Below are 15,312 nucleotides of genomic sequence, written 5' to 3' on the forward strand. Positions count from 1 at the left end.
TACTATGTGCACTTGGTAATATCACCTCTATTGTGTATTTGAAGCAAGCAAGGCTGTGTTTTATCAAGTAGGGATGTGTAGATATACCAGTTTTTTAATCCACTCATCTGCTGATTGGCACTTAGGTTGTTTCCAAATCTTAGCTATTGTAAATTGTGCTGCTATGAACGTAGGGGTGCATATATCCTTTCTGATTGGTCCTTCTGATTTCTTGGGATGTAGTCCTAAAATTGAGTCAAATGGGAGATCCATTTTTAGTTTTTTGAGGAAACTCCATACTGTTCTCCACAGTGGCTGCACCAGTCTGCATTCCATCATACTGTTTGTCTATATCTATGAGTTTGTTTCATTTGTTGTTTTTGTTTTATATCCCACATATAAGTCAAGTCATGTGGTTCTTGTCCTTTTTCATATGACTTATTTCACTTTAAACAACAAACATACTGTTTCTGAAATGAATTGACACTTACCTTCCTGGGATGACATTCATTTTTAGATTTCAGAGGCAGATAGCCAGATCATCTCCCAGTTCCCACATGGCTGAGATGCCTGTGTCAAGATTAAAGACCCTATTCTTATGTCATAGAGCATAACACTGAGCACAGTGCTTTGGTTCAGATATTTTGTGAAAAATTACTATGTGCTGTTCTGGATGTTGGGGATACAAAGATGTGCATGCAATAGTGTCTGACCAGGTGAAATACTATTGAGACTACACATGATTTGGTAAATAACAAATAGGAAGAAAATAAAAGTAACCATATATCTCAGATATTAGTAGTTGGGTTTATAATTCTACTTAATGAAAGAGTAATATGCAAATTAACCATCACCTTACTACACCCACTAGCCACACCCACCAGACAATCAGAATGAGTATGCAAATAAATCCAACCAAGATGGCTACCAGGGGGGAGGCTTGGATTTCCCCAACAATGGAGGAAGCCAAGCTTTCCACACACCCTGGTGGACCAAGGCCTCCACTCAAGGCTACAAAGTTTCAATTATAGAAGATAAACAAATCCCTAGCCACCATTGAGTGAGCAGGAAGCTTGGCTCCACTCCAGGCTACAATGTTTTAATTGTAGAAGGTAAATAAATTCCAGATACCGGGACATCCACTTGAGTCACTGGGGGGGAAGAGGGTGTGTGGCTGGCCTGCAAACCACCACAGGCCCCTCGCCTAGTCCACTCCATGCCCCAAGGGAACTCCCCACCCTGATCCAGGACATCCTTCAGGACAAACTAGCTGGCCCCCACCCATGCACCAGGCCTCTATCCTATCTAATAAAAGAATAATATGCAGATTGACCATCACTCCAACACCATGTGGTCAAAGATCCTGCCCCCATGTGGACACAAGCTGGCCACCACAAGATGGCTGGCAGGGGAAGGCAGCTGAGAGGGACCAGCCTTCAAGGGAGGGCAGTTGGAGGTGATCAACCCTTCAGGGGAGGGCAGTTAGGGGTGACCAGGCCAGCAGAGGAGGGAAGTTGGGAGCAAACAGGCTGACAGGGGAGCAGTTAGACATCAATCAGGCTGGCAGGGAGTGGTTAGGGTGATCAGGCTGGCAGGCAGAAGCTGTTAGGGGAAATCAGGAAGGCAGGTAGGCGAATAGTTGGGAGCCAGCAGTCCTAGATTGTGGGGTCCCAGATTGGAGAGGGTGCAGGCTGGGCTGAGGGACAATCCTGCCCTTATGCATGAATTTCGTGCACCAGGCCTCTAATTATAAAACAATAAAGGCCAGGTGCATGAAAATTCATGTCCTGGAGGTGGCATCCCTCAGCCTGGCCTGCCCCCTCTCACAGTCCGGGAACACTCAGGGGCAGGAGAGGACTTGGTGATCAAGGGAAGGTGATGCTCCATCACACCTCTGCTGCTGCTACTACAGGCAGCCTTGGCTACCTGGATCTCAGGCAGCTCTGGGCAGCTAGCTGGGCAGCTGACAGTTCTGAGGCTTGCCTGCACCTCTGCAGACCCTGGGGGTTTGAGGGGACGGGAGGACTCCAGAGGCAGGTACATAGAGCAGCAGAGCCCGTGGACCTGGCCTTGCTACATGCCTACCGCCCCAGCAAGGCTGAGAGGACTGGGTGCCACCATCTTTGAGGATGTGGCAGTCAATTAGCATATTACCTTTTTATTGGCTCTGGGTGCTGCCATCTTTGAGGGTGGGACAGTCAATTAGCATATTACCTTCTTATTGGCTGTGGGTGTTGCCATAGTTGAGAGCAAGATAGTCAATTAGCATATACTCTCCTATTGGCTGTGGATGCTTCCATCTTTGCTATGGAATGAGAGTCAATTAGCATATTCCCTCTTTATTAGATAAGAATAGGCCAATTTCATATGTTACAGAGCTACTAAATTGTTAATTAAACATTTAAATCCATAAGTATTGATTCCAAAGCCAATCAGCCATATGTCTACCAAGGTCATTTTTGCAATTCCAGAACTGTGTCATTCTAATGTCTATGGTTGAGATTCTCAAACTTCAGTGTGCACAGGAATCATCTTGGAAGCCTATTGACACAAAGATTGCTCAGCCTTTCCCCAGAAATGCAGTAGTTCAGAGTGTGGCTGACTTATTGGCATTCATCTGCTCTCAGAGGTGACATTACCATTCTTTGAGTATCACTGATTCAGGCGAATGTCTGTCAGACTTATGCTGAATCACCTGGAGAGCTTATTAAAAGATGCTGCTGGGCCTTCCCTGGTTGTGGAGATTTGTAAGGTCTGGGATGGAGCCAAATAATTTTTATTTCAAAGAAACTTTCAGATGATAATGTTTATCAGCATCTAAAGGTCATTTTTACATTCCGCTGCTTCATGCACTGCAGTGAGCTAAGGAACTATCTAAATAGGTTGACAGAAGCAACCTAATAAGAAACTCAATTTTGAAAAATATAAAACACTTGATTAAAATATGTACCCTATTTAATAGGAATCTTCTTATGGGAGAATTAGAAAAAACTGTGGTAAAGTGTGAATGTCAGGAATGTAATGGTAAATTGTAAGAAGCAATAGATACTTAAGCATCTACTAATGATGATACATATGGGAGACATTCAAAGGGAAGGAGAAAATAGGTTGTTTGAAGGACATGGGGACACCTTAGCTGTCTTCTTAGAGATTATTTTTTCTTTTACAAATAGCTTGTGTATATATTCTTTTTAGTATTAATATATAAAATTTATTTAAAATTTGGATGATAAAAAGTGACATTGAATGATATCACTAGAAATAGTTTTCATATAGAGGAAAAAAAGCTCAAGTTTGGGGCAACTCCATGGTTTAGAGGTAAATCTAAGAAGAAACTAGTAAAGAAAATGGAAAAGTTGCTAGCGATAAAGGACAAAAATCAGGAGAGTGTGGTGTTGCAGGAGCCAAAAAAAAAAAAAAAAAAAAAAAAAAAAAAAAACTTTTTGGGAGGATTGGATGGTTAGTGGTTTAAAATGCTGCTAAGTAGTCAAGTAAGGTAATGGAAAAAATAATGGCACCACAAAGAACATAAAGATGTCTAATTGGAGTGCTGTGTGAAATCCTAATACTCCTTCCTTACAGAAAGAAGGTATAATGATATACTGGAGATCAAAGTATAAACACTTTGTCTGTTTGTGTGCATGGAACTTACATAATTGAAATATAGTTTTGTTTCTAAAGTTTTTTTTAATAAATATATATTTTATTAGTACATATTTATATTACATTTTAATATCTGGCACCCATCTTGTTTTTATTTTTAAAATGAGTATACTTTCATATAATTATTTTAAAGAATGAATGAAAAATATATTTTATCAGTTAAAAAAAGAGTTGTGTTAGGATTTTCATTGGAATAATTTTACATTTTTAGATTAATCTTAAAAAATGGCCTCTTGACATCAAATCCTCCTGACAGAAATTCAGTGATTTCTTATATAAAGTTTTGTGGGTTGTTTTTTTTTTTTTTCTTTGTACACAAAAACTTTCTAAACTCATTTAATATATGATACTACTGTGGATATGGATATTATATATGTTGTTAAATTTGTGGCAACTATGCATAACATAAAATTTTTAAGTATACAGTTCTTTGACATTAAGCATACTCATATTATTGTACAACCACCAACACCATCCATCTTCAGGACATTTTTCATTTCAAACTAAAACTCTATACCCATTAAGCAATTACTCCCCATTTCTTCCTATCCTTTGTGCCTGGCAATCATATTGAGATAGATACTTCTATCTCTATGTATTTAGTTCTTCTAAGTAACCTGTATAAGTGGAATCAGAATATTTGTTATTTTGAGATGGATTAATTTCAATTAATAATTTCTTCAAGATTCGTAGATGTTATAACATGCCAGAATTTTCTTCCTCTTTAATCCTATATAATAAAAGGCTAATATTCAAATTGTTCCCTCAACTGCAAGTTTGACTAGAGAAGGGCCGGCCCACCAATGCCTGTGGCCCCTCCTCCTGGCCAGCTCCACTCCCCTTGGACCCTCCACCTGGATTGGAGGTGGGGCCTGCTGGCCAAATGCCTGTGGCCCCTCCTCCCAGCCAGTCCAGCCCAATTGGTTCCAATCAGGGTGGGCCAGCCAGACCCCACCTATGCAATGGGCCTCTAGTTATTATTAACATTACATTGTAGATGTATCCTGCTTTTTGTTTTTCCATTCACCCATCTCTAGACAATTGGGCTGCTTCATCTTTTAGCTCTTGTGAACAATGGTGCTAAGAACATGGGTATATAGATACAGTATCTGTACAAATCCCTGTTTTTAATTCTCTGGGCCATATGCCCAGAGTTGGAATTGCTGAATCACATGGTAATGCTATTTTTAAATTTTGAGAAGCTGCCATAGTTTTTTTTTTTTTTTTCACAACAGCTGCTATACCATTTGCTTTCCCACCAGCAAGGCAGAGGTAGCCAATTTTTCTCTATCCTTGCCAACATTTGTTATTTTCTGTTTTCTGGGTAATAGATGTCCTAATGTATATAAAACAGTATTTTATGGTTTTGATTTCTATTTCACCAATGATTAGTTATGTTGAGCATATTTGCATCTGCTTGTGGGCCATGTGAATAACTTTGGGTGGAGAACCTCTTACCTTTTACTTTTTCATTATATATTATCTTTCTTTGTCTCTTGCAATAGTTGTTGCCTCAGATTTAACTTGTCTGATAATATTATAGCTCCCTGTCCCCGCTATCTTTTAGTTATTATTTGCATGTGATGTATTTTCCATTCTTTCACTTTTAACTAATGTGTGTCCTTAGATATAAAGGAATTCTTTTGTGGACAGCAGATAGTTGAATTCTGTTTTGTTTTGTTTTGAACACATTTTTTAAATCTATGTTTTTTATTTGGGGAGTTTATTCCATTAATTTTAAACATAATTAGTCATAGAGAAGGACTGCATACTGACACTTTGTTTTCTATATGTCTTACAGCTTTTTGATTCCTCATTTCCTCTCTTACTACCTTCCTTTGTATTAGTAGATTTTGTGTGTGTGTGTGTGTTTGTGTGTGTGACATGTTTTTTCTTTTTGTTTTTAATCCTTACTTGAGGATATTTTTTTTTCATTGATTTTTAGAGAGATTGGAAGAAATATTAATGTGAGAGAAACACATTGACTGGTTGACTCCTGCATGAGCCCTGACCAGAGCCTGTATTGGGGAGGAGTCTGCAACCTAGGTGCATGCCCTTGACTGGAATCGAACCCAGAACCGTTTGGTCTGCAGGCCGATACTCTATCCACTGTTTTGATTCCTTTCTAATTTCCTTTTGCACATACTTTATAGACATTTTTGTGGTTACCATGGGGGTCAGGCCTTTTTGCAGCATTTTTCTTCCCTGGGCCTTACAAACCCAAGCTCCCCTTAAACATACATAGCTGTTTGTCAATATCTTAATTTCCTTAAAAATTTCACCCCTGCTTTTTTTTTTAAGGCCTTAAATGTTGTACTATATTCCCCTGCCTACAATCCTTCGCCCTCAGATTTTGTGTGTCTACAGTTTCCCTGCAGTTTCCATCCATCATGGAACCTGCCACTGCCTTCCATGGCTTCCAACCGTAGGCTTGAACTATGCTGTCGTTTCTGTCTGATCTCCAAGGCAGGCCACGCAGAAGCTCCTAGGGAGCTCACAGATTGGCCAGAACATGCAAAGAAAGTCCACTCATAGTCCATCTGAGAGAAGGAACAGGGGATTGGGCTACTTTCTCCTGGACCTGCGCAGTGCCAGGAGGAGAGTGGGGCGTTGAAAAGTATTACAAAATTTCCCAACCTGGAGAGCATGGCTTTCTCTCGAGTGGACATTGGTTTGGTTACTAAGATCCTTCACTGCTTTGAAGATCTCAGTACAGCTATTTTAATTGGCCCATGGTTATTTACTTGATGTGGCCCTAGAGGAAGTGAGGGCCTACAACTTACTAGTTTGCCTTCTTGCTGATATCATATCCTTTTGTTTGTTTTTTAGTTGCTTTTTTATACTGTTAGTTATGGTTTCAAACCCTAAACAGATTCAGAGTCGCAGATGTTCAGCTAGACCTCCAAATCATGATACTAGAAATGTAAAACCGTTAATGCAAAATATATTGATAATAGCTGTCATCATTGTTTTATTTCTAATTTCATGGTGATCCATCTAGATTCTAGAATGTGTCCGACACAATCAAAGTATGATTTGATAAATGTCAAATTACAATTGAGATAAATGTTAGTTGTTATATAAATTAATGGTAAACAAATAAAACCAAACTGATATTAAAAATAATGCAAATAGCAATAAGACTCTTTCTTTGCATTTTTTAGCACCCTTCCAGGTGATGCTGTTGCCTGTAGCTCAGACTATGAGTAGCACTGATTCAGCACAACCTCGTGTACATTAACAGCACAAAACCGAAACAGATGTAATTTTGAAAAATGTATTACTTGCAATTATTTACCAAAAAATATATGCTTTGCTTAGCATAGAGTCTTCAAATTAAGGGAGCATGATAAATGAGGAAATTGTGAACATCCATGAGTACAATGGAGCAATATGAAGAAGTAGTCGGTATTACAAGTTTTTTTGTTTGTTTGTTTTTTGTATTTTTATGCGCTACCGTTTTCGGATACACTATCAAGACAATGTGAACTGAATACAATTTAGGTATAGTGCTTTCATTATAACTCTAAAATGTTTTAAATGGTGTAGGAATTAATTGTTTTGTGGAGGCAAAATATGTGGCTTTTCACTTTTGGGGAGCCCTTTTAAAATTATCTCAATTTCTTTTATGTTTATTGGTCTATTTCAGGTTGTAAATTTTGTCAATTATTATTTTGCTAGAAAAAACAAAAACAAAAACAAAAAAACATGTGCTTTGTTGTACTTTCCAAATACCTTAGTGTATATTTTTATACATACTGTCCACTTACTTTAAAAAAAATTGTACAGTTATATAGCAATCACACTACCTTCAACCACTCATTTTTTTTTGACAATGGTGATTTGATGTTCAAAGTAATTTTTGTAACAATACAAGCAAATTAAAAATTTTCTCCTCATTTCCATATAAAAATGTTGTGATTTCCTCTTCTATCTTTCCCTTTTAAACTTTTTATTATGTTGATAGTTATCAATAGTTAACATATTGTTAAGTAGGATTGTTTAAAGAGAACTGGCCAACTGTTGAATCTCATATTTCCAGGTTTTTCAAGCCAGAACTGGCTAACCATTTCTTAGGAATGATGTAAGAGCGGTTTTCATCTATTTGGAAGCTTTGCTAGTTGACTTTAGAAATCTTTATTTTTCTAATATGAAGCAATGCAGACCATACAAAGTATTTTAACTTTCCTTAAGATATTTTCCAGCTATGCAGCACAAATGTCTTTGGGTGATTTCTGACCTAGTCGTAGTTGAAACTATTCAGTGTTGTGCATGAGAACACCATGAGTAAAATAAAATAATTTAAGTAAAAGGAAATTCAAACCTTTGAGATGATCAACAGAAAATGAACTGCGGGATGTGTTGTACTCCCCCTTTTTTAAAAAAAAATTTTGAGGAACTAATTAAATTTATTTCAGAAAACAATAAAAGTCTGTTTTTGTGAAGACTCAAGCACAACAGAAGGGTTTTAGAACAATAGATAAAAACAAGGAGCGATTATAAGAAAAGTGAAAAGACGAGCTTTTTAAAAAAATATATATTTAAATTGATTTTTTTACAGAGAGGAAGAGAAAGGGATAGAAATTTAGAAACATCAATGAGAGAGAAACATCAATCAGCTGCCTCTTGCTATTGGGGATGTGCCTGTAACCAAGGCACATGCCCTTGACCAGAATTGAACCCGGGACCTTTCAGTCCACAGACTGATGCTCTATACATTGAGCCAAACTGGTTTCGGCAAGAGATGAGTTTTTGAATGATGGATGAGATGGTGTTGACAATCAAATTAAGAACTGGCATATTGAATGTTACTACTCTAACCTGAAAATCTAATTTTTCTTTTTAAGTAGCACATAGATATTTTAAAGAACTTTCACTGTTGTCCTTAAAAGTAAACTTGTAAACTTGGGGTTGAAGAAAACCTATTTTTTTTTTAAAACACCCACATCCAATCTACAGACATAAGTCCAGTAAACAAATGTTGTTGTCCCTTTTATCTTTCTCTAAATGTTATCACTCTTGAGACTGTTTTAATATGCTGCACTCATATTTCTTCTCATGATGCATATGGCCATGAATATGGGCGTTCTCTATGGGGAAGTACAATGGAATACTAGTACAAACATTTGATAAGCGTCTTTTTAAGAAGATTGAGACTGGTGGCTAGGCTTTTTCCTTTCTTCTTTTGACAAAGTAAAATATATATAAACCTCATCTGTTTTCTTCTTATGACGTTCAACATTTATCTTTTGCACATGAACAAATAAAAAATGCACTTGAATCTAGGTACACTGTGTCCTGGACATTTTGTCTTTTAAACTAAACTGCTCTCTGAAGGGTGATGAGTTTTAGGATCGGTGGTTACCACAACATAAATAACTAGGTTACTGATGGAGTTTAGTTCTGTCTGTAGCACCAACATGTCTCTAGACAATTGCAGCGAATGTTCAAACAGATGCATCCATCCACTAAGGGTCTGGCTTTCCAATCACCTCTATATATGGAATATGAAATATCTGTCCTTGTACCTCCAAACCCCTCAGGAACATATTATCCCGGTGGCTCCATCCTGCCTCTACAGCCTCCAGATGACCATGTTGTGAGTGCCTTCCGTGTTTCCTTTCTCAGGCTGCCTCATGGCGCCCTGCCGGTGCCGTGGCCCTGGCATGTGTATTGATTGCTGTCAGGTGTTTGCTGTAGGAAGTCATTGAATAGCAAAACCAATTAGGACCATTTTGCACAGCAATGAGAATTAGTGTGCAGGAGCTAGTTGAAGAGAAGGTAACTTAAGGAATAGCAACTTGTTTTGGGATCCAAGCATCAGGTTAATGAGATTAAAATAATTGCTGGTGAATTAATCTTTAGCAAGTAGCTACATTATAAAACTGTATTAGTAACCTGTACTTACTTAGCTAATGGCAGTGTATTTCTGTACACTTTCAGGACTCTATTTTAGTTGATTATAGATAATTTTCTAAGCATCTTTTAAGAGAACCGGAGATAGTTAAGCACATCAAGTAATGGAAAGCTTTCTAAGATGTGATTCTTACTTTAAGAAGATAATACCTCCAACAGGGATATGACGGTTCTTTATACATGGTGCTAATCATTACTATTACTACCACCACCATTGCTACCACAATTATCATCACCATAGTTGCTGCCATTCTCTCATTCAAGCACTCATTCGTTCATTCATTTTGTGTTATCTGCTATCTACCCTGTATGTGCCAAACACTTCAAAGTGTGAAGAATATAGCAGAGAGCAAGATGAGCGAGGTATCTGACGTTATAAAGCTTCCCTTCTGGAAAACCATGGCAGATAAAAGAACAAATAGCTTGACATATATTGTTATATACATGAGTAAATGATACGCCCCCCCCCCCCCCATGATAGCTTTATGAAGAAAACTTCAGCTAAGTAAGGGGAATGGAAGGGAAATGGACTGTGCTTTTAGGGAAGCTGGTTGGGCAAGGCTTCTGAGAAGGGAGCATTTGAGAGCAGACCTGAGTGAGTGTGGTCTGCCAGTGTGTGTGGGAGGACAGTCCCAAGCCGTTCACGTAGTGTGAGCTTCCTTATTGCACACTGAAGTAATACGAGTTTTTAAAACGTATGTATTGCCGAAACCGGTTTGGCTCAGTGGATAGAGCGTCGGCCTGCAGACTGAAGGGTCCTGGGTTCGATTCTGGTCAAGGGCATGTACCTTGGCTGCGGTCACATCCCCAGTGGGGGCTGTGCAGGAGGCAGCTGATCAATGACTCTCTCTCATCGATGTTTCTAACTATCTCTCTCCCTTCCTATCTGTAAAAAATCAATAAAATATATTTAAAAAACATATGTATCAATCCTTGCGAGATTCTAAAATAATCATTATTATTACAGTTTACAGTTTTTTTAAAAAAAATCTGAGGCTCAAAATATTTACAAAGCATATTTGTAATCTTATTGCTGTTAAGTAGTAGATAAAATCTATTTATGCAATGCATTTTAAAACATGTTTGTTTTTTTCAGAGGAAGGAAAATTATATCTGGCTTTCTGAAACTCCTGAAAGAAGACAGTTGAGCAGGGGTGTTGAATGGTTGTCTGTAAGCTGGTTTACATGGAAAGGGGTTGGAGGAAGGAAAATTAGGTAACGGGACATATGGTGGAATGGAAAAGACAGAATTCCAGTCCGTTCACTCAGTCTGCAGTCCCCAAACTTAATAAACTGCACACTTGCACAAGCCTTGGGCACTGATGGGTCATTCCAGAGGAAGCACATATACTTATATGTGTGTTTTCAGAAGAAAAAAAAATTATCATTCAAGTATGTTTTATCATTTGAAAGTGGTATATTTTATCAATTTGCTATGACTGGGGAAACTTAAATTGATTTGAAAGCATTCCAGAATTCAGGAAAGCTTTTATATAATTGTGGGTTTTCTTACAGAAAAAGTATTAAAGCACAACAATTATTATGTTGGTGTACAAATCATTCCTTGATTCATTGATTTTTTTTATTGACTCATGAATTTTTCCTAGAAATATTTACTGTTAGAGCAGCATTTGGTAGTGGTTAAGAATGTCCTCTGAAGTTAGATTTAAGGCCCAGACTTCATGGAGTGGGCCCTGAGATCCCTCACTTATTAATAAAAAGTGGATTTATTTTTTAATAAATTCTCTCTAAATCCCATTTTTTTTCATCTGTAAATCTGTCAAATAATAGTAATTTTACATTATCTTCATGAGGATTATGTGAGATTATGAATATAAAGTTCTCGGTATAATAACAAACACATAGTAAGATTCCTAAGCTATTATTATTGCTTTAGACAATGTCTGGTACACAGCACATGGTAATTACATAATAATCTGAAGTAATTTCTCCAATAATTTGCTTTAAATTCAAGTAAAAGTGAATGAAGATCAGAATAAGTTTACTTGAATTCATATTTACTCTTGATTCTTTTACTGGACTGAGAAGTCAGTTTCACTTTCTTAATCTTATTCTCTTTTTCTTTTTCTTACACTATGAAGCAGTAGTACTGGGCTCACCTCTTTTTGAGTCAACAAATACAAATGTGTTTCAATCTGTGACCCAGACTCCCACTTTCTATGTTTGCTGCCCTTCTTTCATTTTCTCTTAGCTCCTGAGATGAGCGTTTCTGGTCATCCCAGAGACAATTTGATTTACAGCAGTGATCTCTTCACCTGTTGATGACTTCTGAGTAGTCTTGAAGTGGTGCCTTTACATAGAGAATAGCTGATCATCTCACCATGCAGATTCTAACAAAAATAAACAACAACAACCACCACAACTGGAAAGCTGCAGTAATACTGCATCCAGAAAATGGTTGATGATCTTAATGCAACTATTACTTGTCTTGATTTGTTACTCTGACTATTTGAAGACCCACTGCCTTGATTTATGTGGGAAATGTGAATGGAAATTCTAACCAAAATGCATGAGGTATACAGAGGTTGAATAACAAGCATTAATAAGCATGAAAAAGAGATGTGGGTCCAGTCACTTAAAAAAAAAGTGGGATTGCCATCTGTTGCATTTGGTTCATGGCCTCAAAGACAAACTTAAAGTGATTGATCTCAGATGGTGTAACACAAACTAGAACAAAATACCCGGTTTCTTCTTGATTAATTATTTATTTTTATGTATTTTTAGAGAGCGAGAAAGGGAGGACAGAGAGAAAGAAACATTGATATGTGAGAGAAACATCTATTGGTTGCCTCACATATACATCCAGACTGGAAACTGAACCCACATCCTAATTATATGCCCTGCCCAGGAATTGAACCTGCAGCCTAGCTCTGTGCCCTGACCAGGGATCGAACTTGCGACCCTTTGGTGCACGGGATGATGCTCCAATCAACTGAGCCACATAGGCCAGGGCTTCTTAAGTTTATATAGAGCCTAGTTCAAATCCAAAGCATTTAAGGGGGGGAAAAATGAATAACAACTTCACTATATGAAAATTGGCTTCAATGCTTTTTAATCTGTGAGTCACAGGAACGCATTTATAGTTTATTAAATGTTTTCTATACCATTTATCTCTGTTTAAATCAATGCTCCTCTGTAGCTTCTTGGGTGATTTGTGATCACATAGTGAACTTCATATTTCATTTCTTTGTCTCCAAATCACTTAAATACTTCTGAATAAAGAAGGTTCTCTTGGGGAAGGAGAAATTGGGGTTGAGGGATGGGGCAGGAAGAACCAGGAGGCTCGGTGTTTCATAAACTATATTGCAAAGAAAATCTGGCCCTCATTGCAAACCAGTGTAGTCTGTTCTGCCCTTTGGTGAATGGTGCTTGTGCTTTTCTAATCAAGAGAGTAGAACACAGAACATGTGAAATAAAGAGCTTTCCTCTGTGCCTTGTGAGAGATGCTCAAGTTCATCCTTCCCCATCAGTATCACCTCCTTGGCAGTATCATGCATGCTGCCCAGGGAGAGGATGCTGTTAACCATTGATAGAGAAGCACTCATTTAATTTATTTCCTGCACCCTGCTGCTTTCATGAGTGGTGTGGGAACTGTTTTAAAAGACCTGTTGTGTTGACAACTGTGCAGGGCTCTGCAGCGAGCGGCATTTTGAATGATTTCCCCATCTCTCATCTGGTACCTCTCATCTAGTTAAAATCGTAGTCTGCAGTGCTTTGAGAATGATTGTATTTAAATCTTCATTGTAAGTTCCTTTGTTGCAAGAAAAAAAAAAGTAAATGGGAACACTTTATTTCCATAATTATTTTGCAGAGTATTTTGGTTATTATCCTAGTTGTTTATAGTCCGTGCATTTAAAATCACCTGCATTTTGTACAATAGGCATAAAGCTCTCCTGGTTTAGCTCATAGAGAAATAAGAATGCCCCCTGCAAAGATAGCCATTTATAATAAACACACCTTAGAATAAATAGATGAGGTACCAAAGAGGAAAGGAATTCTAATCAGCATTCACACTGTGATTGTGCCATGCACCAAATCAGGTTTTTATGAATGCATTTCTCTTGGAGCATGTATAATTATGAAACTTTCTTTTATCTCGGTAGGAGCTGGGAAGTAACAGCCCTCCACAGAGAAACTGGAAGGGGATTGCTATTGCCCTGCTGGTGATTTTAGTTGTATGCTCACTCATCACTATGTCAGTCATCCTCTTAACCCCAGGTAATCTGTCTTTATTCCTCTCTTATGACAGTATTGTGGATGATAATTTCACATTTAAATGCCTTAAGAGGGTAGCCGTGTGTGGTATCTTAGGGTATATTAGTGTTGATTGGGATAAAGAAAAGAATGTGCAACCAAATATTTTGCAAATAGCACAGTGATTTTGTTTAAATATCATGCAAGATATTCTGGGGAAGCTGGAATGTGAACTATATACATGGAGAATGGCAAGGAGATCTTTGGACTCCATTGCTACTTAGAGACTTATGTTTGCTAGTTTAGGAAATTTGGGGGACACTGGACTTTTATTGTGAGTTGGAGATGAGAGACTGGAGTCTGAAAGTTTCCATATGTGGTTAATAGCCCAACTGTGGTAACAATGGTAAGGGAGGCCTTGAGAGACAAAGAGGATCAGATCAAAAGACAATGAGCTTAATCTCTAAATGCTCTTTTTCTCCCTTTTCCTATACATTTCATAGTCTAAGTCTCTCTGTCTAAAGAACCACTCCAGATTTCCCTTGCAATGATCTTTGGATTGTGTCCTTTCCTTTGCAATGTTTAACATACATGTGTACATTTTCAGAAGGTTTAATTCTTCTTTGGGGATTATTTCAGTACACAGAAGTTTTACTACTCTTTAGTAGGTGCTCATATGGATAGCAGAGAAAAGCTGCTCACTTTTTAAAAAATATATATTTTATTTTTTATTTCAGAGTAGAAGGGAGAGGAGGAAAGAGATAGAAACATCAATGATGAGAGAGAATCACTGATTGGCTGCCTTCTGCATGCCCTACAGTGGGGATCAACCCCACAATCTAGGCATGTGACCTGACCAGGAATCAAACTGTGACTTCCTAGTTTATAGGTCAGTGCTCAACCACTAAGACATGCCAGCCAGGCAAGACAGCTCAATTTTTAAAATTATCAAACTGTCTTCCAGAAACAGATAAATTTGGCATACTTCTACAACCCATCCAGTAGTTCCTCAAAGCCTGGACACCATACAGAACACAGAATTATAAAACATGGTCATTTCCAGTATAGAATTGAACTAGTTCAAAAGTCAACTGGTATTATAAAGTTGTAGCATGCAGTTGAATGTTGTGTTGCTGTTCTGTTATGTCATTATGTATTTCCTACCCAAGCTTTGTTGCTTGAGAGTTCATTAAACACATTGCCTTATGTAAAAAATATGATTAAAATATATATTTCTTTCAGAGTTGTTTAGTCAACAATTATGATGGCTAATTATACAAACAGCAATAGCTATTGTTTGAATGTGGTACTTTATGAAATATATCTTATTTATAAAAAATATAGACTTGAAATGTATAACTCCTCAAAAAATACTTTGTAGTTCTTAATTAACATATGAAGAGATTGAGAAATTAAGAGAATCAGGAAGAAGAAAAAGAAAGACAAATAACTTTAAAAGAGAAAGGAAACATTTCTTGGTAAAAGCTGTCTCATCCAGCGTTCTCTTTAGGAACTGTGTCTTAATTGCCTTGTGGGTAC

At 37.6% G+C, this 15,312-nt stretch overlaps 1 protein-coding gene across 3 annotated transcripts in view; it reads left to right on the forward strand.

Moving 5' to 3' along the window:
• Positions 1–15,312, forward strand: part of DPP10 (dipeptidyl peptidase like 10) — a 1,279,923-nt gene that overhangs the window by 801,414 nt on the left and 463,197 nt on the right. For all 3 annotated transcript variants that reach the window (XM_036421268.2, XM_036421267.2, XM_045575259.1), the window contains exon 2: positions 13,683–13,797. In XM_036421268.2, coding sequence (XP_036277161.1) covers positions 13,683–13,797 — 115 coding nt within the window. The remainder of the gene's footprint in view (positions 1–13,682; positions 13,798–15,312) is intronic.

Source organism: Pipistrellus kuhlii, unplaced genomic scaffold (assembly GCF_014108245.1).
Source record: "Pipistrellus kuhlii isolate mPipKuh1 unplaced genomic scaffold, mPipKuh1.p scaffold_m20_p_7, whole genome shotgun sequence".
NCBI classification, from domain to species: Eukaryota; Metazoa; Chordata; class Mammalia; order Chiroptera; family Vespertilionidae; genus Pipistrellus; species Pipistrellus kuhlii.